General features: G+C 41.6%; 1 protein-coding gene across 3 annotated transcripts in view; it reads right to left on the bottom strand.

Moving 5' to 3' along the window:
• The window catches only part of LOC131490416 (piezo-type mechanosensitive ion channel component 2), a 470,949-nt gene that overhangs the window by 111,780 nt on the left and 332,117 nt on the right, over positions 1 to 27,052 (bottom strand). For all 3 annotated transcript variants that reach the window (XM_058692724.1, XM_058692725.1, XM_058692726.1), the window contains exons 8-16: positions 22,850 to 23,012; positions 19,907 to 20,026; positions 16,733 to 16,771; positions 15,661 to 15,799; positions 12,592 to 12,740; positions 8,927 to 9,157; positions 5,031 to 5,154; positions 3,197 to 3,480; positions 1,518 to 1,666 (exon numbers count right to left, since the gene is read on the bottom strand). In XM_058692724.1, the coding sequence (XP_058548707.1) occupies positions 1,518 to 1,666; positions 3,197 to 3,480; positions 5,031 to 5,154; positions 8,927 to 9,157; positions 12,592 to 12,740; positions 15,661 to 15,799; positions 16,733 to 16,771; positions 19,907 to 20,026; positions 22,850 to 23,012 (1,398 nt within the window). The remainder of the gene's footprint in view (positions 1 to 1,517; positions 1,667 to 3,196; positions 3,481 to 5,030; positions 5,155 to 8,926; positions 9,158 to 12,591; positions 12,741 to 15,660; positions 15,800 to 16,732; positions 16,772 to 19,906; positions 20,027 to 22,849; positions 23,013 to 27,052) is intronic.

Raw genomic sequence — 27,052 nt, 5'->3', positions numbered from 1 at the left:
TGTGGTTTCTACGCTTGCCTTCTGACAGCATTGTTTTTTTTCAGCCAGTCAAGGGTTACTTAAAGACTTAAAAATTTCCCCAAGAATAAAATGCCAACACCACTACCTACAGGCCATGCACATCCTGGGTGCCTGGCTCTATTCTCCACCTCTGCTTCCAGTCTCCCCCTTGCTCCTGGCAGGCGAGCCTTCCTCTGGTCCTTCATTTGTGTCAAATTCAGTCTTGCCTCAGGATCTTCACATTTGCTGCTGTCTTTGCCTGGGAAGCTTTTCCGCAACTCGGCTCCCAACTCATGCAGTTTTCTTAAGACAAGCCCTTTAGGTGGAGTTTAAATGTCACCTTCTCAGGGAAGCCTGTCCTGATCACTCCATTTATAGTTCATATCCCCCACGGTTTACTACCTCAATCTGTCGTTGGTTTTCCTTCATACACTTGCCACAGTTAGCAATTAATTTATTTGCACATTAAGTAGGGCTTTTTTTTGTCTCCTCTACTAGAATATAAACTCCGTAGTGCTTAGACTCCATCCGTCTCGCTTCCTGTGTGTGTCCCAAGGCAGAGTCAGTGTCTGGCACATGGGAGGCATTTGATAAATATTTGTTGAATAAATGTTCAAGATGTGTTAGCCTAGCTACATGGCGATCCGTTCCCTTTCAGCTTTTCGCTTAGCCACCTCAGTATATGCATTCAGCCCTCTGCCCAATTCTGGTAACTAATTTCAGAAGTTTATAGCAGCAAATTAGAAAAAGACAGGGTACATGTACAGATATATCACACATACAAGAAAAATGATTTCATCATCATCATTCCATTAGCACTTACAGAAATTTCTTTTGAGTCTATTCATTTAATTTTAAGCCTATTCATTTAATTTTAGAGAGTGTGAGCAGGGGAGGGGCCAGGGGGGAGAGGGAGAGAGAGAGAGAGAGAGAGAGAGAGAGAGAGAGAGAGAATCCCAAGTAGGCTCCACACTATCAGCACAGAGCCCGACCAGGGACTTGAACCCACAAACCGTGAGATCGTGACCTGAGCTGAAATCAAGAGTTGGACACCTAACTGACTGAGCCACCCAGGCGCCCCTGAAATTTTTTTCTACGGCATCGAGTGCTCCTTAGAATCTTAGCGCCTGCTACTTAAATGAGAAGAGGCTGATGCTTTATATTATGAGCCTGTGAACCAACTGAGCCGCAGAACTGAACTTCCCTTTGGAAAGCAGAAGGCATGCCTGGTTAAGTACTAAGCAGGTGTTTCAGATGAAATGGCCATTAGAAAAAGTTATGGCATTAAAATGGGGCTGAAAATTCACTTTTCAGTCAATATTCATTGAGTATGTACTATGGGTGTCAGGCTCAGGGCTTGGCAGGGAGACCATAAAATGACCTGCTCTCTAGGAACTTACAGACCCTGACGACACCATGTTTTACTAAAACCTTCCACAAAAATGTTTGAACCACATGCATGCAAGTCTTCATCCTGTCTGTGGTTTCCACAGCTCATTTTACACCAAACTGCTTACTTTTCTTTTTTCAATCCTGTCATATTTTGCCACAGGCCTGGGAAGTTTTCAAACTGATATGTGTATATAAAGATAAGCACCAGCATAGTGTAAATAACCACAGACATCCAAAAATATTTTAGGATTCGCCTCCACCATTCGTAGTGCACCTGTGAATCAGATGTTGAAAAACAAAGAAGAAAAAAAGAATTCGTTATTAAAAAAAAGCAGCAACTTAAAAAAAATATATATCATTTATTCCAGTATGACAGGTGGTGATATTTACAAATACTAAAAAATCAAATCTAATGCATTTTTTTTTTTTGAACCTCTGTTCCTCAAAGAGCTGGTTGGATCTGGATTAGAATCTCAGGACTACAGGACTTGCTACCTAGGTCCTTGGGGAGTCGCCAGACCACATTGAGCTTCAGTTTCTTACTCCCTAAGTGCCTATTTGGAGTGCTGTTAAGAGGGAGAAATCAGAATATTTATAAGGCTCTTGGCATGGTACCTAGTTTATAAAAGGCATTCAAGCATTAGCATGGAAGATGTTGCCATCATGGTAGTTATCACTGAGAGAAAATTGTGCCAATTTTGAAATTCTAAGTGGTACTATATGAGAAAAATGTGAAGCCAGTAAAGAGAGGTTTACCACCTCTTTAACAAAAGCCTGTGTATTTTCATCTGAGAACATCTACCCTGATTTTTTTTTTTAAGTAGGCTTCATACTCACTGTGGAACCCAATGTGGGGCTTGAACTCACCACTCTGAGATCAAGATCTGAACTGACATCAAGAGTCAGATGCTCAACCAAATGAGCCACCTAGGTGCTTCCCTACCCTGAATTTCAAAGGTATTTCAAAATTTTTATCAGTTTTGGTTGAGCGATTTTAATCTCTATCAGTGAATTCTTCTTGCTTATTTCAGTTGCTTTATTTGCTTGGCTGCCTGCAAGATTAGTGTACTGTTGCACGCGTTTTTCTTTTTTTTCTTTTAGAGAGAGGGAGAGAGAGACACAGTGTGAGTGTGGGAGAGAGGCAGAGGAAGAGAGAGAGAATCTCAAGCAGGCTCCATGCTTGATGCGGGGCTCGATCTCACGCCCCTGGAATCACGGCCTGAGCTGAAACCAAGAGACGGACACTCAACCGACTCAGCCACCCAGATGGTCCTATGGCACCTGTTTTTATCACTGAGTTAAAATTTCTCTGGAAGTTAAGACTGAATTTGTGGAGAGGCTAATTATTTTAGCAGAATCTTTTATATATTCTAATTAATAAAATATTAAAATAGTTGATACAATATGCATATATGTTTACATACAGTTTTCTGATTCTAAACTCTGAAGAATAAGTGAACTGAGAATCAACCAGTATTTTAGATTTTCCAGCCACTGTTCTTAAACTATCATTCAAAAATTAATTTAATTATACAGGCTTTTTTTTTTTTATCAAGAATTTTTGAAAAACTCATGAATATTTTTTTTACTTTTTAGGAACCCCAAATTTTAAAACAATGAACAAGCTGAAGATAGTCATTTCCCATTTTAGGCCTTCTTAATATGTAATGTTTGAATCACATTGATCACTTTATATAATGGGTTCACGGCATTATATTAATTTAGGATCTTGTCAAAGGAAGCTCACATATATTTCTGGGGCTGCCACAAGGATCGGAAAAATAGAAGACAATCATTTACCTACCTGATACAAGGCCACACAGAACAGAAACAGCACCATGTAGATGATTTTGTACATCACAATTTTACCCTCGAAGCTGACGAAGAAGAACATTCCTCCACACACGTAGATCCAATACTTGATGAACATGGCCACCACCAAATTGCCCAGCACTTTCATGATGTCCTGGTTGTCATCTTCTTCCATTTCTTCTTCTTCTTCCTTCCTTCTCTCTTGCTTTTCTTCCTTTGCTTCCTCTCCCTCCTTCTCCTCAGCCTCTCCTTCCATTTGTAGATCTTGCTCATCATCTTTAAAACAGAAGATTTTGCTGTTACATTTAGCTGGTTCCCTGCCCGGAGCCACACTCTGACTGGGTGTCATATGTGGGATTTAGAAGCACATGGTTTTATGTGTTACTGTATGATTTGAATGATTTCAGACTGTCCTAGTAAACAAGGCAGCATTTATGACTAATCATAATCAATTTTCATAGCCTTTGTGAAATATAATTTCAGAGAAATAAACCTGGTAATACTTTATGCTAATCTGTTTATAACACCTAATTTGATTTCTGACATCCAAGGACAGATTTAAGAACGGCAGAATCTAGGGGCACCTGAGTGGTTCAGTCGGTTGAGCATCTGACTTCGGCTTAGGTCATGATCTCACTCCAATTTGTGAGTTGGAGCCCTGGACTGGGCTTTGTGCTGACAATGTCAAGACTGCTTCGGATTCTCTGTCTCCCTCTCTCTCTGCCCCTCCCCCACTTGGGCTCTCCTTTTCTCAAAAATAATTAAAAACAATAAATTAAAAAAAAGAAGAACTGCAAGATCTAGAAAAGTGACTACAGTGGTCCCCCCTCCCCAACTCTGTTCCATGGTTTCACTTTCCACCATTTCAGTTACCCGAGGTCAACCACAGCCCAGAAGCAGATGATGCACTTCCTGAAGTATCATCAGCAGGACAATACTGGCCTAATGCCATGTCACATGCCTACGTCATTCACCTCTGTCTCATCACATTAGTATTGTATCATCTCACGACATCACCAAAAGGGTGAGTACAGCATAAGATGTTTTTTTTTTTAATTTTTTTTTTTTTTAGCGTTTATTTATTTTTGAGACGGAGAGAGACAGAGCATGAACAGGGGAGGGTCAGAGAGAGAGAGGGAGGCACAGAATCTGAAACAGGCTCCAGGCTCCGAGCTGTCAGCACAGAGCCCGACGCGGGGCTTGAACTCACGAACCGTGAGATCATGACCTGAGCCGAAGTCGGACGCTTAACCGACCGAGCCACCCAGGCGCCCCACAGCATAAGATGTTTTGAGAGAGAGACCACATTCACATAACTTTTATTACCCTTTCTTACTATAATTGTCTTATCTTATTAGTCGTCCATGTCTTACTGTGCTTAATTTATACATTAAACTTTATCATAGGTATGTGTGCGTAGGAAACGGCATATTTAGGGTTCAGTACTATTCACAGTGTCAGGCATCCACTGGGGTCTTGGAACATGGTCTCTGTGAGTAAGGGGTCCCCTGTACATAACAACACAAACCCAAACTAGTATATCAATTTCTAGTTCTGATTGTTTCACGGCTCGAAAAGTGTGACCATGGATAACCATTTAACTTCTCTGAACCTGTTTCTTCTTCCCTTACGTGGGAATCCATTTTGTGAGGATCGAACGACAGCACATTTTCTAAAGCTCCTTGTGGGCTCAGAGTGTTGTCTACTGCTCCAGGTTAATGTCTGGCTTTTATCTGGTCTGAAGCACAGAGGCTTTCTGATGCGTTTTGGGTGCTCTTTCTCTGTAATTCAGCGGAGCACGAAAATCTCTAGTCACGCTAATTTACCTTTTCCTTCATTTTCCTGACTTCTGATTTTGACCTCAGATAAAAGAGCTTCCTTTTCTTGAAGAGCTTTTTGCTCCGTGAGGTGCTGCCTCAGCAGTAGCCAAAAAGTAATGGTGAAAAGTATCTGAAAGCAGAGAATGAGCAAAACGAGAATTAAGCCACCATCCCAAGCATACATGGATTTCAGCATATACAATAGTTTGCCCACTTCTCAGTGGGAACACGATAAATAAGCCTTTCTATCTGACACAGAGTCGGGCACCCACTTGCTTTCACCTGAAAGTCACTGGCTTTTAAATCCCCTTTGCTGAAGATACGAGCAAGCGTGTCGAGGGCCAGGAGTCCATTCGGCAGTGTGCACAGGCCCAGGGGGAGATGTCTGGACAGTCCAAACCACTTCCATCTGGGCTGGAAATCAGCTTTGGCAATTGGTCTCCCTGGAGACCGGTCCTCGATAGGACCACTCCTTAGTCCTCGATTTCCTGTCCTGACGGTGACATCAGCACAATTGTAAGAGGAAGGAAGACATGTTTCTTCCATAATACTCCTGGACTCTGCAGTGTTCCTTGTTATGAAGAATTCCACAGATGGGAAAATGTACATTGCATCCTGGAGAACAGAGCCCTTTAACATCCCATTCAGCTCCTAGAGCTGAAGGAAGAATTGTTCTAAGTGTCCATGCTTGCAAATTAATATTTTGTGGAGGGCTAGGAAAAAAATAGCTGACGCTTTAGGGAAGCTCCGTTCTTCAGAGAATATGGGACCTGGCACAGAGCAGTTTCTTTTCTTGTACTAGCTTTATTGAAATGTAATTTACATGCCATACAATTCACCCATTTAGAATGTGCAACTGAGTGGTTTTTAGTAAATTCACGGAGTTGTACAACCATCACCGCGATCCATTGTGGGATATTTTCATCGCCCCAAAAGAAGACCCTTGGCAGTCACCCCGTCCCTCCCCACGTCAGCCCTAGCCAACCATTAATTTACTTCCTGTATCCAAAGACTATACTTTCAAGGATCATTTCTATAGTTCGTTACTTCCTGTCTCCATACACTTCCTAATCCGGGCATCTTATATAAATGGAATTAATAACAAGCATTCTTCTATAAGTGGTTTCTTTTATTTCGCATGATGTTTTCAAGGCGTATTCATGTTGTAGCCTGTATTGGTGCCTCATTTCTCTTTATTACTGAATAATAGTCCACTGTGTGGATGGATAGACAACATTTTATTTCTCAGTTGATGGGCAGTTAGGTGTTGCCCGCTTGGGGGCTATTAAGAATAACACTGCCATGACATTCAGGTGCAAGTTTTTGTGTGGACATAGGCTTTTGGTTCTCTTGGGTATAATACCTAGGAGTGGAATTGCTAGGTCTTATGGTAATTCTGTGTTTAACCTATTGAGGAACTGAGAGACCGTTTTCCAAAATGGTTGCAGCATTTTATATGCTCCCCCTCCTTCAGTGGTGTATGGGGCTTCAGTTTCTCTATTTCCTTGTTAATACTTATCATTGTCTGCTTTTTTTTTTTTATTCTAGCCTTCCTGGTGTGTGACGTAGTATCTCATTGTGGTTTATAGTAGGATTTTAATAAATATTTGCCAAAGAAATGAAAACATAAATCGGCAAACGAATGGGTCCTTTTTACTTTGACTAACTGCCCACTTAACTATCCCTAAATATCCACTTTTCATTTGCCTTCAACATAAACCAATCCCAGGAAGTCCTGGACAACATGTTTAGGGCCTGAGAAAGTCAAGGACCATTTAAAGAACTGTAGTCAAGAACACTTCTGGAAGTCACAAGCCACTGAACTGTAACTGCAATTTGGGAAAGAAATCTGTTTCTCGAATGCATATGTGTAACAGTCTAGGGATACTTGAGGGCAGATGGGCCATTTTTCCTAAGTTAGTTACAGGCCAGGCTTGGAAGGCACGGTTGACGGATGTGGAAGACATTTTAGCAGCTGATAGATACTATGAAGTAGCTGAGTCTGGCTCCCCCAGAGTGGTCAGACCTCTGACGATCCAGGCCATATTCTTTCTCTCGATTTCCATGATCCACTCAGTACTTTGCAAACACTGTGTTTAATAATGTGCTCTGACAAATGTCACCGTGATAGAGATTTTATGATCTTGGGTTATGTTTTTATCTATGACAAAACTTGTTTTCTTTTTAGCTCCTGAGTACATTAAAATATAAATGCAGACCCTGCTTTCCCCAGAATAACACTGCTTTTTTTCTTACAAGTAATAAATTTACTTGTCCCCCCATCCCAAGGACTGTTGATTTAAAAAATTTTAATATTTATTATTTTGAGAGAGAGAGAAGAGTGCAAGTGGGGGAGGGGCCTAGAGAGAGAGAGAGAGAGAGACAGAGAGAGAGAGAGAAGATCCAAAACAGGCTCTGTGCTGACAGCAGACAGCCTGACACAGGGCTCGAACCCACAAACCCTGAGATCGTGACCTGAGCCAAAGTCGGACACTCAACTGACTGAGCCATCCAGGTGCCCCCCAAGAGCTATTGATTTTGGGCAAGAAGTAGTTCAGCCAGTTAGGTGGCATACATTTCCAGATGCCTCCCCAATATTCTGAGCCAGGCTGACACAGATTTGCACAGTCACAAGATGAGATTTCGAATTTCTCTTGTTAAAAAAAAAAGACGAACGTATCAGTTGTGTGTGTGTGTGTGTGTGTGTGTGTGTGTGTGTGTTTAAGAGGAAGTCCAGGGAAGGAGAGAATGAGAGGGAAGAGTGGGAGGCAGAAGTGACTTGTAAATGGGAATACGCTGTGGGACTATCATCGTGGAGTGGGGTTTGAGAGAGAAAGTGGAGTAAGGTGGGCATGGGAGTTTTATATGAATGAATGAATCAATAAATGAACTGGCCATGGCCCATGAACACAGGGGATTATGATCTAACTTCTAACTCTTTAGAATTCACCTGTTAGGAGTTTCTCCCTTACCCCAATAGCCTTCACCCAAAAATCTGTTATGAGAACCAATCTTTGGTGTCTCCTAAAGTCCTGTTGATGCCTGGTTGCTTTGGCTATGGGCTGTCTGGTGTCTGGTAACCTGTAAAAAAGGTGGTTGCTCTCAAGAACTGTGGATTTCATGCAATGTAAATTAATGTCCCTCTAGGCAGAAACCAATTCTCTGCCTAGAGGAGAAAGATGTTCAAGGCTCATGGAGTAATTACACGAATTACACAGGACTGCTTTCACCGTCTTACTGCAAAGTCATTGACACAAATAGAATGTGTTTAGAGTCTGCCAGTTCACAAAACAAAGTTTGGGGCAATTTATAATCTTCTGAAGTGAAAACTATTAAAATGGGGCATGAAAATAATGAGTAGTGACAGATCATGAGCTTTCTCACTACAAATGAAGGCACATCATGTAATCCACAGAAAGAGAAAAATAAGTGTCCTATTTAATTTTTGCTGCTACAGTGTTTTTAAGACATAATTGAAGAAAAAACGTTTTTATGAATAATCGGTGATTATCTGTAATAGCAATGTGTTCAGCCTGCTTTGCAAACTGAGATCAAAGTCTCCTAACCCTTTGATACATTTTATACTGTATTTTCCTGTTTCCCCCTCTAATTTCTACCACACTGTAATTGACATTAAAATGTAACAGCCTATATTTTTCCTTCCAGTGGAAAGCACTGTTATTTTAAATAAAATCTAAAGGCATGGTGTAATATTTATTCACATTTAAATTATAGAGACCTCTAAGGAATATGAGTTATTTCTTAGAGCTTTTAACGTATTCATTTTTGTAAAGCACTGAATATTTGGAACCTACCTTTGTAAGTCTGTGCCTGGATATGCTTATTATGATTATTGTGGATTTGTTTCAATGTTTTGTTTTCTTATTTTCCCATTCACTTACCTTGGAGGCAAGTTCTCCTGGCTCTTTCTTTTCTAAAAATCCTGGGACCTTTTTAATTTCAGGAAGTTCAAAACTCCATATATACTGTAATATCAGCAACAGATTTCCATAGACGACCATGAAAGGAGAGCTGATCATGGCATATTTTCTTCTGTTGCGAATCATCCAAAGGGTGCATGACCAAATCAACAACACAAAAGTCAACCAGCTGTGATAGGTGATGCTCCAAGCCTTGAGGGTGAAAGGAAGAGAAAACACAATGATGGTCACTACAATGTATAGTCCCCCGCTCTGGTATGTTAACAGTTATCTAAAAGGAGAGGCACTTAGGCGGCTCAGTCAGTTAAACGTCAGCCTTCTGTTCAGGTCGTGATCTCACGGTTTGCGGGTTCGAGCCCCATGTCGGGCTCTGTGCTGACAGCTCAGAGCCTGGAGCCTGCTTCCGAGTCTGTGTCTCCCTCTCTCTCTCTCTCTGCCCCTCCCCTTATCATGCTCTGTCTCTCTTTCTCAAAAATGAATAAATGTTAAAAAAAATTAAAAAAAGTTATCTAAAAGGAAAAAGTCAATAATATTCAAACTAAGGAGAGGAGACAGTGATATCATAGAGAGATACCCCAACCTGGGGCATAGGGAGAGAACCGAAGAGAAAGGCTGATCTTGCTGAGAAGAGCATTATTTTTTAACTTCCTGCAGGGAACAGAGTCAACGGCAAATGTATGGCGGGTCTTCCTTCTAAATATTTTTCACTTTAGGTACAAAGATACAAAGGTACACCCTACTTTGCAGTATTAAAAGCAACTGTAAGTGATCTATCCCTTCTTTTTCCAAACTAGACTCGGGAGTTATTTAAGAGTGCCAAGGAAACGTGGCCATAAAAATTTCCTCATATTATTTCTTCTCGGCAATTTGCAAATTTGTCCTATAGGAGAGCTAGCTTTTTAAGTGGTGAACTTACTTAAAATTTATTTAAAATTGTTGGTTGAAACACATGATAAATGGGGCGCCTGGGTGGCTCAGTCGGTTAAGTGTCCGACTTCAGCTCAGGTCACGATCTCGCGGTCCGCGGGTTCGAGCCCCGCGTCGGGCTCTGGGCTGATGGCTCAGAGCCTGGAGCCTGCTTCCGATTCTGTGTCTCCCTCTCTCTCTGCCCCTCCCCCGTTCATGCTGTCTCTCTCTGTCTCAAAAATAAATAAAACGTTAAAAAGAAATTAAAAAAAAAAAGAAACCCATGATAAACATAAACTGGAAATTAAAGTTGCTTTTACTGAAATTAGGTGAGTGACTGCTAACTATTAGCAAGTCTGAATTATTTTCATGAAAATATTATTTCTTGGAAATACTGTTTATCAAAGGTTAGGTAGGTAACAGTTAATGCACTTGCATTAAGTAGTGTATTTAATTCATTTATCCCGGTACGAAATACAGATGTAATGGCCATTTGTTTGGGTGTGACCCAGGAAAATCATCTTCACAGATATTACAATTCCAGCAAGTCTGTTCCCCTGCACCCTATTCTTGGGAAGGTGGGGGTGGAAGAGGAAGAAAACAAGTTATGAGGATTTTTTTAAACCTCTTTCCGGTGTAGTGCCTAAGTGACATATGCCTTTCAGTTGCCGTATTCGGGATGCTTCTGCACTATGTTCAATTTCCAGATTGTCTGACAGTTTAGTGTATTCCGACTTTATATTTTTGAATAAATACAAGTACCATTCTAAGAGATTTGGCTCCTCAGGACTACTTTTTCTGTCTGTGATTAAAAGTCTGTCACATGGGACACTTCCATGGAACGCAGGCTCTTTTAAAACATTAATATGATGGCTCCGTTAAAACAATGAATATGGCACCAGACAGGGGCATGTCTTTAATGAAGGATCTGCTCTCTTAAGTTGTTTTTACAATAGATTCTTTTTTATACTAAGTAGCAAAATGTGTAATCAAGGTTTTTGGGGTTCCGTTTTAAGCTCTATTGCTTTACAAAAAAAAAAAAAAAAAAGACCAGACTTGTTTTTAGAAAGAGAGAAGAAAGGTATATACTCTTTTGAGTTCTGAATCAGAATTGTAAGCTGCATTTACATTTAATAGTTTGAATTTGGAATTTTGCTACAGTTTAGAGGATGACATGTCGAAAATGCCAGAAAGCACCCAAGAGCACAGAATTTACATTAAAAAAGAGAGTTTGCAATCACCTAACAAGCTATCTTTCATTTCTTTTAGCACAGAGCCTGCCACAGGGTTCAAACCCACGGACCGTGAGGTTGGGTGCCCAACCAACTGAGCCACCCAGGCACCCCTGAGCCATCTTTCATTTCAAGGAGCTTTCTTTCTGCCACCCCTCTCTCAGATGTACAGCTGTCCTTACTAGAAGCTGAAGCTGATTGGACACACAGGTTGGTTCATTTGGAAGACATCTTGAGGGGAGGCCTGGAGAAACCGGGTTCAGGCATTTCCCCCCCACCCCCCCCCCACCCCCCCAGAGGTATAGAATATCTTCATTCTATTATCATTAAAGGTGTTCATGGGATCTCACCATTGACCACAAAATGTAGAAGAGTCTTGTGTTAGGTAAGCGTTAGGTGTCTCAAAAATAAATCAGATTTCCCATAAAAGTTTGTTTTTAGGAAGGGGACAAATTAGACTTTCTTATATCCCCTCTCTCTAGGCCAAAGGATGATGGTGATGATGATGATAATGAGGATGAGGATGAGGATTTCTGAAACTGTGATGCTGGGGACGGAAGATGTACCTAGAAGTGAGTACAAACATGCATCAACTGAGCACTGAAAATCGGAAAAGCTCTTGGGAACTCTGGCTGCTGGATGTTCATATCAGTAAAAATTTATTGCAGCTAAGATGGACTACAGTTTCACTGAAATTTAAGATAAGATGTGAATGTAATTCTCCCATGTGAAGAAAATAAAAGTTTATGGACAATCTTGAACACCTTCAGCATCACATAGAAAAACTACCCAATAGATCCTTTTAAACTGGCAAAACAGGCAACTGTCTCACTTTTAAGGCTAATTTGAGAGAAATGCATTAATATTTAAAAGGAGGTTAAATAGAACAGAACCTGATTTAAAAAAAATTTTTAATGTTTTTGTTTATTTTTGAGACTGGGAGAGACAGAGCATGAGCAGGGGAGGGGCAGAGAGAGAGGGAGACACAGAATCCAAAGCAGGCTCCAGGCTCTGAGCTGTCAGCACTGAGCCTGACACAGGGCTTGAACTCACGGACTGTGAGATCATGACCTGAGCTGAAGTCGGACGCTTAACCGACTGAGCCACCCAGGCACCCCAGAACCTGATTTTTTTTTAATGTTTATTTATTTATTTGAGAGCGAGAGCATGCAAGCAAGCAGGGGAGGGGCAGAAAGAGAGGGGGACAGAGGATCCGAAGCAGGCTCTACTCTGACAGCAGAGAGTCTGACGTGGGGCTTGAACTCATGAACTGGGAGATCATGATGTGAACCGAAGTCAGACACTCAACTGACTGAGCCACCCATGTGCCCCAAAACCTGATTTTTGAAATCTGTAGTATAAAGATGCTGGAAAAAATAAATACCCAAACATTCTCTGCCAAGATACTGGAAAGATTAGGTATTTGTGCCAGTCACAGAGGATGATGGGGCATTTCTTGAGCATGCTGCTGTCCCATTTCATACATACCATCATGGCAATAAGGGCACAGATGTAACTTTGTTTCATAATAAACTGGAACACAGAGACCATGGCATGAACTTTAACACTTCGTTTCTCCTCATGGCTCCTTTCTTCCTCAAAGTCTTCCTTCTCCTCCCCTTCTTCCTCTTTCTTTTCTAGATGGAGAAAAAAAATTATGTAACTATTTATGCTAATATGTGAATTCTGGATAAGGGTCCCAACTGCTGCACCACATATATGGTTTTAACACAGACTTTTATTTAAGACTTCAGAGATTCTTTCCAACTGACAAAGCCCTTCAAATTCAAACAGAATGGCCTGGCCAGCATAATGGAACCTAGCACTCAGAAATCCCGGACAGAAAATTTCAATTTGAGAGGAATGGAAAGCAGCCTCAAAGATGGTCCCTAATAATCTCTACCTCCTGGTCTTCATGCCCTTGTGTAGTCCTCATCCCTTGAGTGTGGGTGGGACCTTTGATGAGCTTCTAAAAAGTAGGAGGGATGGAATATAACTTCTAGGATTAAGTTTAAAAAGACTATGGCCTTGCCTTAGGCACCTGGGCACTTTCTCTCATTTCTCACTCATTCTGAGAGAAGCCAGCTGCCATGTTGTACACTGCCCTAAGAAGAGGCCCGGGTGACAGGGAACTGGTGCCTCTGGCCAGCAGTCAGCAAGAACTTGAAGTCAGTCAACAACTACATGGGTAGATGTGAAAGTAGATTCTCCTCAGGTGAGCCTTCAGATGAGACCACAGCCCGAGCCAGCAGCTTATCCACAACATTATCAGAGACCTTGAGTCAGAGAAGCCCATCCTAGTCACACCCGATTCCTGCCCTACAGCAACTATGACACTAAATGTTTTAAGCCATTAGGTTTGGCCATAATTTGTTACTCAGCAACAGATAATTAATACAAGCAGTATCTAGAGTATGGATAGAATGAAGATGAAGAAAACCAACCAGCCAGCCAACCAACCAACCATCCAACCACGTTGCCAGTGTGAGCTCAGTGGCCCATGGTTTCCTAGGTTATGCCGAGGCAGACAAGTCATACTAAGGATGAAAGATCATGTTAAAAAGCAAAAGACAGTGCGGAGGGCTGAGGAGAAGAGGACCAGCAATCGGAAAATACGGGCATAGCACTTAAGGAAGGATTTCTTCTCAAGATCCTCCTCTACTTGTCAGGAGAACTAATTTGAATTCAAAGATGAAGTAATGAGTGCCACATCCCTTCTGTCCTCCTGCTTAAATTAAATGGGCTACGTATAGCTGGGTCACACCAGGGAGTTGCTCTACACCATGCCAAGGAAACAGAAACCAGTGAAGAACCAGTGGCCATGCACAGCACCTTGTGCAGGCTCCAGAAGTGAGTCTCTAAGCGAGGGGCTGGTATTTCCTCCTACAGAAGCCTGCTGCCTTCCACCCTTCCACTGTGGGGGCTGAGGATTATAAGGGGAAGGCCACAGATTGGACACAGTGATGAAGAAACGGAATCTGATGGATTTTACAGCTCGTGGCGTTACCTCTCTGCTTGTAACACTGTCTGCATATATATATTCAAATTTTAAAATAACTGTCCAGCTTTTATGTTACCTTTGAAAGTTCAACTTGTGATGTGAGTATGTGTGAGTGTGCCTTGTCAGCAGCCAAAATTGTGTTCATCTCTTTTTACGTTAGCTATGTGTAAAGAGAAGTGTATCTGGCTGTGACCTGAGCGTCCCAGACTTTAAAAGTCACAAATGCTGGCTCTCGGCCTGCCCTGTGTGATTCTGATGCCAAAGCACTGAAGACCACATTGCAGAAAGTACTGGATTTTCTTGAGATATTCAGCAAGTGAACTGCAAACTAAAACACTTGCAAACTAAAACACATGCAAGTAGGAAGCAGAAATGGGTAATTAACCCATAGAGTCTGGGGCTCTGTGGAGACGGCAGGTGCAATCTAGGGCTGGGGGTATGTGTGGGCTGCTGGGTTAGGGAAGTGAACCTGGTCTGACCTTACTGAGGAAGGCTAGATAGTGTGACTAACCCTTTGTATTGCTAAGTAGATGCCAGGTCAGAGGCAACTTCGGGGTATACTGATAACTATGCAGAACAATACAGTAGAATAAGTCTGATGAAGAATTATGAACAAAAAATACATTAAGCTTAATGTACCAATCACAGGCTGGATAGTAGCTTGCCATTTACTTAAGGTAGGATCAGGTGTAACAACTCCAGGGTTAGTTCCATATAAATAGACAGAAAAATCCAGTACAGTTTTGTAGCCACTTTGACGCAAACTGTGTACTCTGCCTTTTCCACCCAACAGTAAACTTAGCTAATTCTGTCATTATGAACTGGTGATTGGCATGGTCCCCATCAGGGAAGTGACAACAGTGGTTGAGTGAACGCTTGCTTCGCAGGAGTGGGGGGCTAGTGTTGCCAGATATTCACATTCTTCAAGAGATTCCAGAAATTTCAGTATCTCAGAGCTGCAGCTTTTAAAATGTGGGTTACTTTTTTTTTTCATTTTAGAAAATGCTGCATAGGCCAAACAAAACAAAATAAAACACAACCCAAGTCAAAGCCACCAATTTGTCATCTCTAGTATCCGCCTGCTTTCCTTCAACATAATAAACTGAGAGAAACGCGAAAAAAGGCCTAGTACAAGTTTGAGCCCTCTCCTTTTTTTTTATAGACAAAATAAACTCTTTCTAAAAATGGTCATCCATTAACCAGCAAAACTATTAACCATGATTACAATATCAAATTATAGAAAAACCCAAACACACGCACACACACAAAGGTTTAAGATTGTAAGTTGATGTGTTTAAAATAACTGTTTACCTTTTATTTTTCAGAGTTTGCCCCAATTATACCATTTATTTTATATACAAGGGTAAAATACACAGAGAAATACGCTAGGGAAAAATAGAGAACTTGAGGAAATGAGCTTAATGATACTGACCATGGAAGACAATGCCCGTGTTAAAAGGAGAAAGAACCAACACAATAAACAATAAACAAGATACAGAGAGATGTTGAGCGTGTGCATGAGAGATCAAAGTTGAGGTATGATGTGCACCCCTTACCTGAGGAGTCTTCAGAGGGCTCCCACCGGTACTGCGGGGTGGAGTACAGGTCGGCTTTGGCGGGGCCGTTCTCTACGGGGAGACTGGGGTGGATGGTGTGGTAGTCTACGGGATTGCCATTCACGGTCACCAGCAGGCCCTGCCAGGGGAGCACGGGGCAAAGGCACAGCTGTGACATCAGTTCCAGTTTTCAATGTGGACATACGACCTCCTTCCCTTACGCTAGAAAGGCATAACTCAACAGCGAAGAACTAAACGGAAGCCGGACAACTAATCAAGTATCCGCTTTAGCAAGATGAATCGCGTACACTCATTCCTGTGTCCAAATCTATTTTCCACAGAATGGTCCTAGTAAAAATTTAATCTGATCTTGTCTTGCACTTCTGCTAAACACCATGCAAGGCACCCTCTGTTCTAGGTATCAAGTGTAAATCCTGGAAAAGGCTGGCTGAGCCTTGCTGATCTGGTGTGATCATCTCTCCAGCCTCTGTTCTGATGGCCTCTCTCCCAGCCATCCCTCCAGCTAGTGCAACTCCAGATCGTTCCTAGGCCCAAGCCAGAGCACCCCTGTCCACACTTAGCACATCTGCGCATAGGACTAATGTAGTCTCATTAGCTGGCACCCCCTCTTGAGATCATTGCTGATGCTTTGCAATTTCTGTGCTGAAGCATTTCGTACACTAAGTGCGATTTGTTTTTTTGTTTTTTTTGTTTTTTGTTTTTTTGCCTCTTTGGCTTTACGATATAAATATACGTGTGTGTGTCCATGAACATGCAAGACTTCCTATTCAAATTATGTAATAGGTCTACCTGCAGAGCAAAATGCTTTTACAAACTCTCCAATGTGGCTTTTTACAAGTTTAAATATATTTTGTATGACTGTACGCACACTCATGTTATATGAGTTAGTGTTTTAACACCAATAAACCAGATATAATTTCTACAAAAAATTATTCAAAAACTTCTGGAAATTTTATAGATTATTAAAATATACTCAAAGGAGCTAATTCCATTTATATCACTTTTACATCACTTACACGAGCATAAATGATAATTCTAAGAATATACTAACATCAGATGGTTTGTAGTCATCTTGGGTCATGGATAAAAGCTGCAAAAAGCAATGCAGGACAGCAATGTTAATATGTAAGCAAAAAGCATGGTAAAGTTTATACATATCTATAAAGTTTTACTTTACACATACCCATTCTTTCAACTAGCTGGATGCTAGTATGTTAAAACTGTCATGCAGAATATAAAGGGACAAGTCATTGAACTGGCTGTTCCTGTTTATTACAACTGTTTTACAGCTGCTGATGTTAACGTTTAATTGTGACAGCAAGCAACCAGTCATAAACCACATGACTTCAAAAGCTGATCATGTTTTTCAACTGTTTTGTTCTAATAGAATAAGCTGCTTCATTTAATACTCCTAAGACCCTTTGAGACGTCTGCAAAATTCTGAAAATATTTACTTTTCAAGGAATAGAAGTTTCATAATAAAGCAAAATTGATTTGTAATGTGTGGGTTGAGATTATTTTTAAGATTTGCATATTGTCTACCACAAAATAATTATTACATGACTGTGCTTTAAATTTTTTTGAACGTTTATTTATTTTTGAGAGAGAGAGAGAGAGAGAGAGAGAGAGAGAAATGTGAGAGGGGGAGGGCAGAGAGAGAGTGAAACACAGAATCAGAAGCAGGCTCCAGGCTCTGAGCTGTTAGCACAGAGCCTGATGCGGGGCTCGAACTCACGAGCTGTGAGATCATGACCTCAGCCAAAGTCGGAGGCTCAACCGACCAAGCCACCCAGGGGCCCTAATGACTGTGCTTTTAAACTATATTAGTGCCAGGTGGTTTGGACCCTCCTCAAATAATAAGCGTTTGCTGTTCTGCGTTCTGAATGATTCTCTGACCATTTTGGATTAGGACTCATTTATAATTATAAACATCACGGAGAGTCCCAAAGAGTTTTAATAATATGGCTCCTATCCATCAATATCTACTATGCTAGAAATTAAAATTGAGGCATCTAAAAATATTTGTTAGTTTGTTCAATTTTTCTTAAAATTTAACATGCTAATAAAAATCATTTTGTTCAAACAGTTGTATTTAAAAAAACCAAACAGCGAAAAAAGTGGTATTATTTTATACTTTTGCGTATCTTTTTAATATCTGGCATAAATGAAGACAGCTGGATTCTCATATCTGTTCGTGTGCTCAATCTGCCATGAGGTGTTATTCTGGCTGAAGTATATGGGGAAAATATGGCGTCAGCGAGCTATGCAGTTGGAAAAGGAAAGAGTATTTCAAAAGTCTAGCCAGGCAATTGTGGGCAGTTTTTTTTGTTTTGTTTTGTTTTTAATACTACACCAAACTCAACAAGTGGTAGTAACTGGAAGATTAGTTGCAACATGGAATCTGAAAGTCTATCAGTGAACTTTTTACACTCTGTTGCCTTAAAGTCCAATGATGCATTTCACGTATTGGTTATTTGCTCCAGTGAGTTATACAGTCTCCCAAATACTGACACATTTTGTTACACAATATTTAAAACACATACGTGTTAATATCACCACTGATCTCATCAGAGAGGTGCTCAGTATTGGGAAGTTTTCCAGCTCCGAAGAGTGGACGCAAGTTTTCTAATATTCTAATTTTCACTCATAAGTTCAAGTGTTACCATTGGCAGTAAGTGCTGTCTGTTGCGTGCCTTGAAGTGACGGGCTCACTTCTCTTCTTTTCCAGTAACTATCTGCCAAATACCCATCCCTGAATCACCATAATTTGTCTCCTAGCAGCTCTGTCAAGTGAATCTGGTGTGCGGTGGGCAACGGCTAGTTCAGTTCATGCTTCCTACAACCAGCCAAGTGCTTTTCGTCAAGATGGTCATCACACGTTTGCAGGTGGTACTTTGTGGCGACTTCCCTTTTTACCACATGGGATATTAAACAGATGTGAGCTCTGATGTGGAGATTTAAAAAAAGAACTGGTAACTATTTCTGGTTCATCAAAGATATTCTTTTTTTTTAATTAATTTTATTTCATCAAGGATATTCTTAAATGAAATTGGCCTTCCTGCTCTGATTTCTGTGAGTGCGTGGTGGGGAAGGGCAGGACCGCGGCTGTAGGGTTTCATGCCACGGCCTCGGTCTGTGTTTTTGTGTCATCAGAACAAAGGTCAGCACAGGGGGAAAAGGCACATATTTTAAATATTATTTCAAAAGTAGTTTTGAACTTGTGGATCCCTGTGAGGGTCTCAGGAATCCCCGGCGGTCCACAGACTTCAATTTGAAAAACTCCTGAGCCATCCTCTATCGCTATCTGTCCTTAGTAAAAGGGCCAGGATAACCTGACACATGACGTGATGAGAGAGAGAGAAAGGTCCCTGGAAATCCTCACACATCTAAGGGAACCACATGTACTCCGCACAACTGTCTGCTATCTTAAGCAGCCCATTCATTGTGTAGCCCTCTCCCTTGATATGACATGACATGACATGACAGCCATGCTTAGAATAAGAAAGACCATGTGCCTTAGGGAAACTAGCCTGCCACCAAATACGTCAGAGAATCTACTCCTCAATTCTCTAACATGCCAGGAAGTAAATGCTTTGTGTTTGTCATTACCACGTTACAAATGGGCAATTTTTAACAAGTCAATATGGCGCTGAGTTGAGTTCAAAATGGTCAATAAATAATCAAAAGGTTACATGAATTACCCATTGTGACTCACTTTTCCTCATCAACCCATACTGTTGCCTCAGAGTGGTAGGAGATACTTAATCATATTCGTATCGACTGTTTTGTTCTTCTCTAAGTGGTTACTTGAGTTATTATTGGGGCTGGCTACCTGATAGAGTGAAATCATTTTCTGCAATGTATTTCAACACTAAGACTTTCCCTGCCGGTTGGATCGCTTTGTTATATTTTGTTAGTTTAAAATACAAAGTTTTTTTTAAATTAAGAACAATCTTTCTTTTTAGGGTTAAGAGACTTCAGTAGAAAGTGCTGCAATATAAAACGGTGTTCTCATGGGGTATTATGGAACCATGTATTTCCTTCAGAAGCACTGGGTTCTCCTCTCTGAATAGAGCGCTCTGCTCTCAAGACATCAAAATCAAACTATTTCTATAAACTATGAGCAATCTGACTTTGCACGTGATACATGGCTCATGTTCAGCAACATTAACACAAAAGTAGCAAAATTAGTTAGGAAAACGGAAACGGATTTCTTGTGGCTTACTTTTCTCTCATCCGTTGGGTACTGTGTGGCATACCACAGGCTTCGCCTCCTCTCAGCTGTTATTTGGATGGGGCTACAAGCCAGGGCTCTGTCCTCTTCTTTGGTCCTGTCATCCTGCACCTAAGACACAGAATAACCCACAGGGCCAGCTCTGCTTCCTGGAGCAGTTCCCTCTGTGGCTTGGGCGACCCAGAGAGAGCTTTTCATCTTTGCTCCAGTTTTTAAATTAATGTATACAATATGTGGGGTTTTATCAAGACGTTTTGGGCATGACACCAATACCACCCTGTAAATGCTAAGTACATCAATGTTAAATGTTCCTGATCCCTCCTAGGCCCCGTAAATCACAGAGATACGCTTCAATGTTAAATAGCCACAGTTTCTCGCTGTGTATTCCAAACTGTAGTAGAAGGCAGCTATGTACAGGGTTCTTAAAGGAAAAACTTCCAAAAAAGTGCTCAATGAACTATGTAAGCCATCCATGGACAGTCTTTAATTAAGAAGAAATTTATTAAAGGTGGAATCATCTAGAGCTTATACACATGAGTAAGGAAGAACATATCTAATGCACAAAACTGTCACTTTTCCTTATGGGACACTGGCCTAAATTAGGCAATTTGTCTAGAAGAGATGATGATGATGGAGAGAGTGTAAGGGGCAGAATACACTGGGTGCTTTTGTATGGTTTCTGAACAAAAGTGCTCCAAAAAAGGGCTTTAACACACCGTTGACACCGGAGGGCAGGAAGGGAACCTAGCCTTAGTGCCCAATTTCCTGGTTCTAGTGTGCCAGGGTAGAGTAGCCATGGGAAGCACCCAAATGCCCTGGTGGGAGCCCATATATTATTTAACTCTTGACACCTGTTTCTGTTTCTGTCTCTCTCTCTGTCTCTCTCTCTCTCTCTCTCTCTCTGTCTCTCTCTCAAACATGCATCATAGACTTTTACCTCAGGACTCACATTTGATAGCTGACATTTTTCATGAAGGGTGCCAGGTCATCTGGAACTATGATATAACCAGCCACCTGTCTTCCATCAGTGCCTCAATGACAAAGTGCTGTGTCCCAGCACATTTAAAATATAGGCCCCTTGAAATGTTGACACTGGTATGAATTAGGCCCTGTTCTCCACACACCCTTCTAGACACTGTGGTCTGTAATCTTGCTATTAACTCTACCTTCCCCAGATGGCCCAAGACTGAGGAAGCCAAATGTCTCTTGGGCCTATGGGACTATAATGCGGCCTTCACCCACTATGGAAGCATGACAACAGGGGTCACATGCTCCTGGCATGCTGGGGGTGCTGAGATACCCCCCAGAGAAAGTGAAGGACACCTGTGACTCTTATTAACTTGAATGCCTTAATTTCCATCCCTCATTGGACACTGTTCAGAGACCATCTCCATAACATATTTTAATTTCTTTTGTATCCACTTTCATTTGTGCAATGTGCACACCCTTTACCTTCTGTGTGTTTGTGGATGAAATGAACACAATGACTTCACTTGAGAGCATTTTACTGGCACACTCAAACTTCGAGGAGAGAACTGGAGGAAACTGTGACCATAAAATGATGGAAATCCCTTATGACCCCAGAAAACATTTTGTTACATGAAGCTGCTATCGATGGCCCAAAGAAAGACACCATATGAGAATCCTGTGAACAAGGCTGCCTCTGTGGCCCTTGGGTCTGCCTGCCCAGTGGGGACAATGGATCACCGGTGGGGCACAGGACAGCGCCCCATTTCTGCAGGTAGCAGTTCTGCTGGGGACGGACGAGACACACGTCTCACCCAGTTCCACTGTGCTATGTGACTTGGATCCCACTTACTTGTTTGGACTGCTTTTTCTCTTCTGGAACGTCCAGTTCCCCCGGGGCACCTTGCCTAGGGCGATGCTCTATGCCTGGCCCCCAGCTTCATGTCTGAGAGCGTTGGCTTTCAATAAATATTTGCTGTCTGCCTGTCAGATGAACTGAATGGATGTGTAGATACAGTCTTGTGGGTGTGAACACAGAAAAGGCCCTAACCTAGAAGTGACAGGAGAGGAGGCGTGACTTCACGCAGATGGGCTTCCAGTCAGTGAGCTCCCCCCGCCCCCCAGAAGGTGTTGGATGAGAGGTGTGACCATCCTTGTCTACACTACTTTCCTGCCTCATGTGCCAACAAGCTCCCTTACAACTGAGCTTCTTAGAGTCAATTATGGGGAAAAATGAAAGGGGCTGAAGTTTTCTGTCACCAAAAAAGGAAAAGAGAGAAGCTACCCAGACTCTCTGGTCCTGCCCTCAAAAGTGCCTTGCCCTTGTTAATACCTCACAGGAATAAATCACTCTTCTGTCGTGCCTGGAGGAGACCCCCAAGTCCCCATGCCTCACAGTGGGGTACTCAGAAGGCTACAGGCCCTGCTGAGAGCTGGGGTGTCCCTATCCCATCCTCAGACGTTAGAGGTCAGAGAAGTTTCTGAAACTCCAGTCACCATGATAACAGGCTGTGTAGTCACTGAAGCTCTCGCTTTGCTGTCAAACATGAGTTTGAATCTGATTTCTACCACTCAGACCAATGGACCTCTCTAACCTCGTTCTCCTCATCTCCAAGATGGGTATGATACTATTCTAATTCTTTCAGAGTTATGCAGTGAATTCAGTGAGATAATGTCTATGGACAACCCATCGTATGGCATTAAGTGCTCAATGCAAATGTCTTCCATTCTCCTCACCAGGGACCATTCTCAGCAGCACGTGGCGATGTATTGAAGAGACCAGGCTTTGTTATGAGAGCACTTGCATTTGCATAGTGCTCTGTGCTGAAATAAGGCACCAGAACTAGAACACTCCAGTTGTTTTGGAATATAGCATTGACCGCTCAGTAGTTAGTAGCAATGAGCCACTTCTCCTGGAGTTTCCAGGTTCCTTGGCATATCAGATCACCAAAACCCTTTTATCCTTACAAGGGGTTCCTGTAGCCAGATGCGGATCAGAGTTGCCAGCGTATAGTACATCACCAGCAGGACTATGGGGTTGGCATGGTGATACCATGACAGGTCTGGGTTTGCTACGATCTTCCACGTGCTGGAACAGTCCGTTTGAATGACTGATTTGATACCAAACAACCTGTTTAAAAACAAAGAAAAATATCAGAAAAATACAATAAACTATATGTCCCTAACATAAAATAAAAGCAGGTTTTTGGGGGCGCCAGGGTGGCTCAGTCAGTTGAGTGTCCGACTTTGGCTCAGGTCATGATCTCGCAGTTCGTGGGTTCCAGCCCCGCGTCGGGCTCTGTTGCTGACAGCTCGGAGCCTGGAACTGCTTCAGATTCTGTGTCTCCCTCTCTCTCCGCCCCTCCCCTGCTCGAGCTCTGTCTCTCTCTCTCTCAAGAATAAATAAACATTGGGGCGCCTGGGTGGCGCAGTCGGTTAAGCGTCCGACTTCAGCCAGGTCACGATCTCGCGGTCAGTGAGTTCGAGCCCCGCGTCAGGCTCTGGGCTGATGGCTCGGAGCCTGGAGCCTGTTTCCGATTCTGTCTCCCTCTCTCTCTGCCCCTCCCCCGTTCATGCTCTGTCTCTCTCTGTCCCAAAAATAAATAAAACACGTTGAAAAAAAAATTTAAAAAAAAAAAAAAAAGAATAAATAAACATTACGAAAAATTAAAAAAAAATCTTGTTTTTAATATACTCATGAGCTAGTCCTAGGTTAATCCACCCTACTCTAGATATTTCATTACTCTTATATATACAACTACATCTTTATTAGTTTTAATTTCTTTAATGTTTTTTTTGTTTTGTTTTTTGAGAGAGAGACAGACCATGAGCAGGGGAGGGGCAGAGAGAGAGGGAGACACAGAATCCAAAGCAAGCTCCAGTCTCTGGGCTGTTAGCACAGAGCCCGACGTGGGTCTTGAACCCACGGACCATGAGATCATGACCTGAGATGAAGTCGGACACTTAACCAACTGAACCACCCAGGTCCCCCTATACAACTACATCTTTAAATGACATATGTATGCATGTACATAATATACATATAAAATATACATCCTGAAATCATACACACACACACACACACACACACACACACACACACACATATATGTGTGTGTGTGTGTGTGTGTGTGTTAGTATGTGTGCATGTATGCAAAATCGATGCCAATATTGTTTTCATACTGGTTGAAAAATCTAATACTATCTAATCCAATACTATGTAATATTAATACCATTAATCTAAGTCCTTGCTCCTTTTAAAAATTTACATTTAAAAATATTATTTATTTTTGGGAGAGTGCAAGTGGGGATGGGACAGAGGGGGACAGAAGATCTGAGGAGGACTCTGCATTGACAGGTTGACAGTGGTGAGCCCAGTGTGGGGCTCGAACTCACGAAGCACAAGATCATGACCTGAGTCGAAGTCGGATGCTCATCTGACTGAGCCACCCAGGTGCCCCTAGAAATTTACATTTTAATTGCCATTCAGCCCTATTAAATCCCCGCATTACTGAAATGTCAAGTATGTGGTAACATGTTACTAAGTTCAGCTAAATGAGCACTTACTTTGTTTTTAGCAGGTTTTAGCATTAGCTCTTCAGCTAATGCTGATGTTATTGGGCAAATATTGAAATTGGACTCAGTTCTGTGATTCAGTCATAAAAGCCAGATTATTATATACTAGAGTTTCTGGAAGATACGTTTCTGTCAAATTTTATTTATGGGCAATTTATCTTAAAGCCTTATAATTAATTCTTTATTTTGAAATATAACTTTATGAGGCTTATTAAATTTTGAAATGATTTTATGTTATTTCTACTATATAACAGAATGAATCTGATTAGATATTGGGAAATTATATAGACATGATTCATTTAGAAATTCACTTTATATGGACTTTTTCTAAGAAAGGATTTTACAAAGTGAATAAAACTTTTACATGAAATGAGTCTCGTATGTCTCTCGGTGCCTGGGCGGCTCTGTCGGTTAAATGTCCTTGATTTTGGCTCAAGTCATGATCTCATGGTTCATGAGATCAAGCCCCGCTGTTGGGCTCTGTGCTGACAGCATGGAGCTTGCTTGGGATTCTCTCTCCCTCTCTTGCTCTCTGCCCCTCCCTCTGCTCACGTGAGCTCTCCCTCTCAAAATAAATAAATAACCATTAAAAAAACACAAAAAGTGAGTCTCATGTCTTTCTACTGTTTGTATCTTTCATATGTGAACTTCCTTTAATTTTTAAGTTACATTCTTCATTCAGTTATAAGCTCTTCAAGGACTGCATGCCCATCACTCGTAAAACCACTTGGAAAACCTCTCAGGGCTACTACTGTTTTCTCTTATGAGGCTAGTGCCGTATTAGTGAATTGTTCGACATAGATTTTAAAGAGAGCTAAATAGAAACTAAACTTTCTTCAATTTTATCAGAAAAAAATAAGTTAACTAGAACTTGCTCTTCCTATAGGTCTTTTCTTCCCAAGTCTAGGCAGATTTTTTTACAGTTAGCATTAGAAAGAAAATTTCCTGCTAACAAAACTTATGTCCCTCTTAGAGTGGTAGAACACTGGGAAATTGTTTTTGCAGTCCCAGATTAAAACGTCAATTTCTTGTATACAGTGCACAGAACTGAAAGTGTTTACATTTAGAATCAATTGTTAGCTGAAAGTCTCTGTTTTAACGAAGCGGTAGGTTTCAGCCCCCAAGTCTCTCGTCTTCCTGTCCCACAGCTAGCACACATGCTAGAAATGACCTCCTCGATCATCAGTTTCCAAATACCTGTCTTGCCCCCTCTGAAAGTCTGTAGGGATTTCTGCAGGTGTCTGTAAACTGAACCACGTGCCTCCTAAAAGACTCGGTATCACATCGAGACCCCACACCTTACCGTTGATATCATAGTTTATTCCAAACTGATTTTGCACATTTTATAAGAATACTGAGAATCAGTCTCACGTTCTGTACAATGAGTACGGACTAACAGACATGGATACAAGCTACAGAATGACTGACTGTTGTACTTGTAAGGAACTTTTTCTAACAGAGCTATGGAAATATCATTAAGACCTAAGAGTTCTCTTTTCTTGCAAGAAAGAAAGAATTTTTTTTTTATTTAAGTAGGCTAGCTCCTATAGAAAGAATTCCTATACAAGATGGATGGGAAGTTTGTACTTCAAGTTTCATATCCTGTCTGGTGCTAAAATTCTAGGAGGCTGTGCAACATCCAACTGTTATTTGACTTGCTTATTAGCTTTTTATTGGGAACCTCACATAGTCCAGAATTGCTTCGTAGTACTGGTGATACAAAGAAAAGTGAAACCGGAGGGCCTTGCCTCCAGGAAGTGACTCTTGATCTAACCGCAGTGATGTAACGTGACATGCTCCTTTGGGAGAGCAAGATGTGACAGAAACCTTTCCTGTCTGTGGCTGTTTCTGTCTGGGAAGGGTAGTCAGGAAGAAGAATGTGGCATGTCAGGATAGTCCAAAAAGGGGAGATGAGTAAATGAGAGAAAAGAGGAGTCCTGTATAATGGCCAGGCTGTGGGACTGGGCTGGGAAGAGAGAGAAACTGGGCACAGTGAGAAGAGCACCCTATTTTTTGTTACGGGAGCATCACTGGATATTTATAAGCTTCCTCCTGTCTTGATGATTCCCACACAACTGCTAGTGCCCTTGCAGTAGCCCTAGTTCAAACTGGTTGAATAAAAGTATCTGTATTGTTTCTCAGTCATTAAAGTATGTAAAAATGACTATCTTTTATCTCTCTCTCCATAGAAATGTCTCTTTGCCAGAGAAGTATATGATGACACAACTTTGGAGTAATGAATTCCTGTTTACTGCTTATTTAGAAGCAGAAAGATAAAGCTTCTCAGATCTTCTGTGTATTTGGACTATCCTTGGACCCCAGGCCGGGTCTATCAATAACAGATGGGAGTGCATTTGGTAGATGGCTCACAGTGTCTGAAAATCCAGTTCCTTGTAAAACCTAATGGAATTGGGGGTGGGCAGAGGGTGTAAGCACGTGGACAAAGAAAGGACATTTTCCTGGCGATTTTATGCTAACTGCTTAAGATCTCACAAACTCTTCTAGTTTTCAGAGTACGGCTGGAGACAGCTTCCTGTGTGATAGTCAATTCCCAGTGGAAACAGATCAGCCTCTTGGGCTACACACTCCTGGCTT

The sequence above is a fragment of the Neofelis nebulosa genome, chromosome 11 (genome assembly GCF_028018385.1).
Source record: "Neofelis nebulosa isolate mNeoNeb1 chromosome 11, mNeoNeb1.pri, whole genome shotgun sequence".
In the NCBI taxonomy this organism is placed as follows: Eukaryota; Metazoa; Chordata; class Mammalia; order Carnivora; family Felidae; genus Neofelis; species Neofelis nebulosa.
The sequence above is the reverse complement of the archived record's forward strand: the minus strand, read 5'-3'. Positions and strand labels throughout refer to the sequence as shown.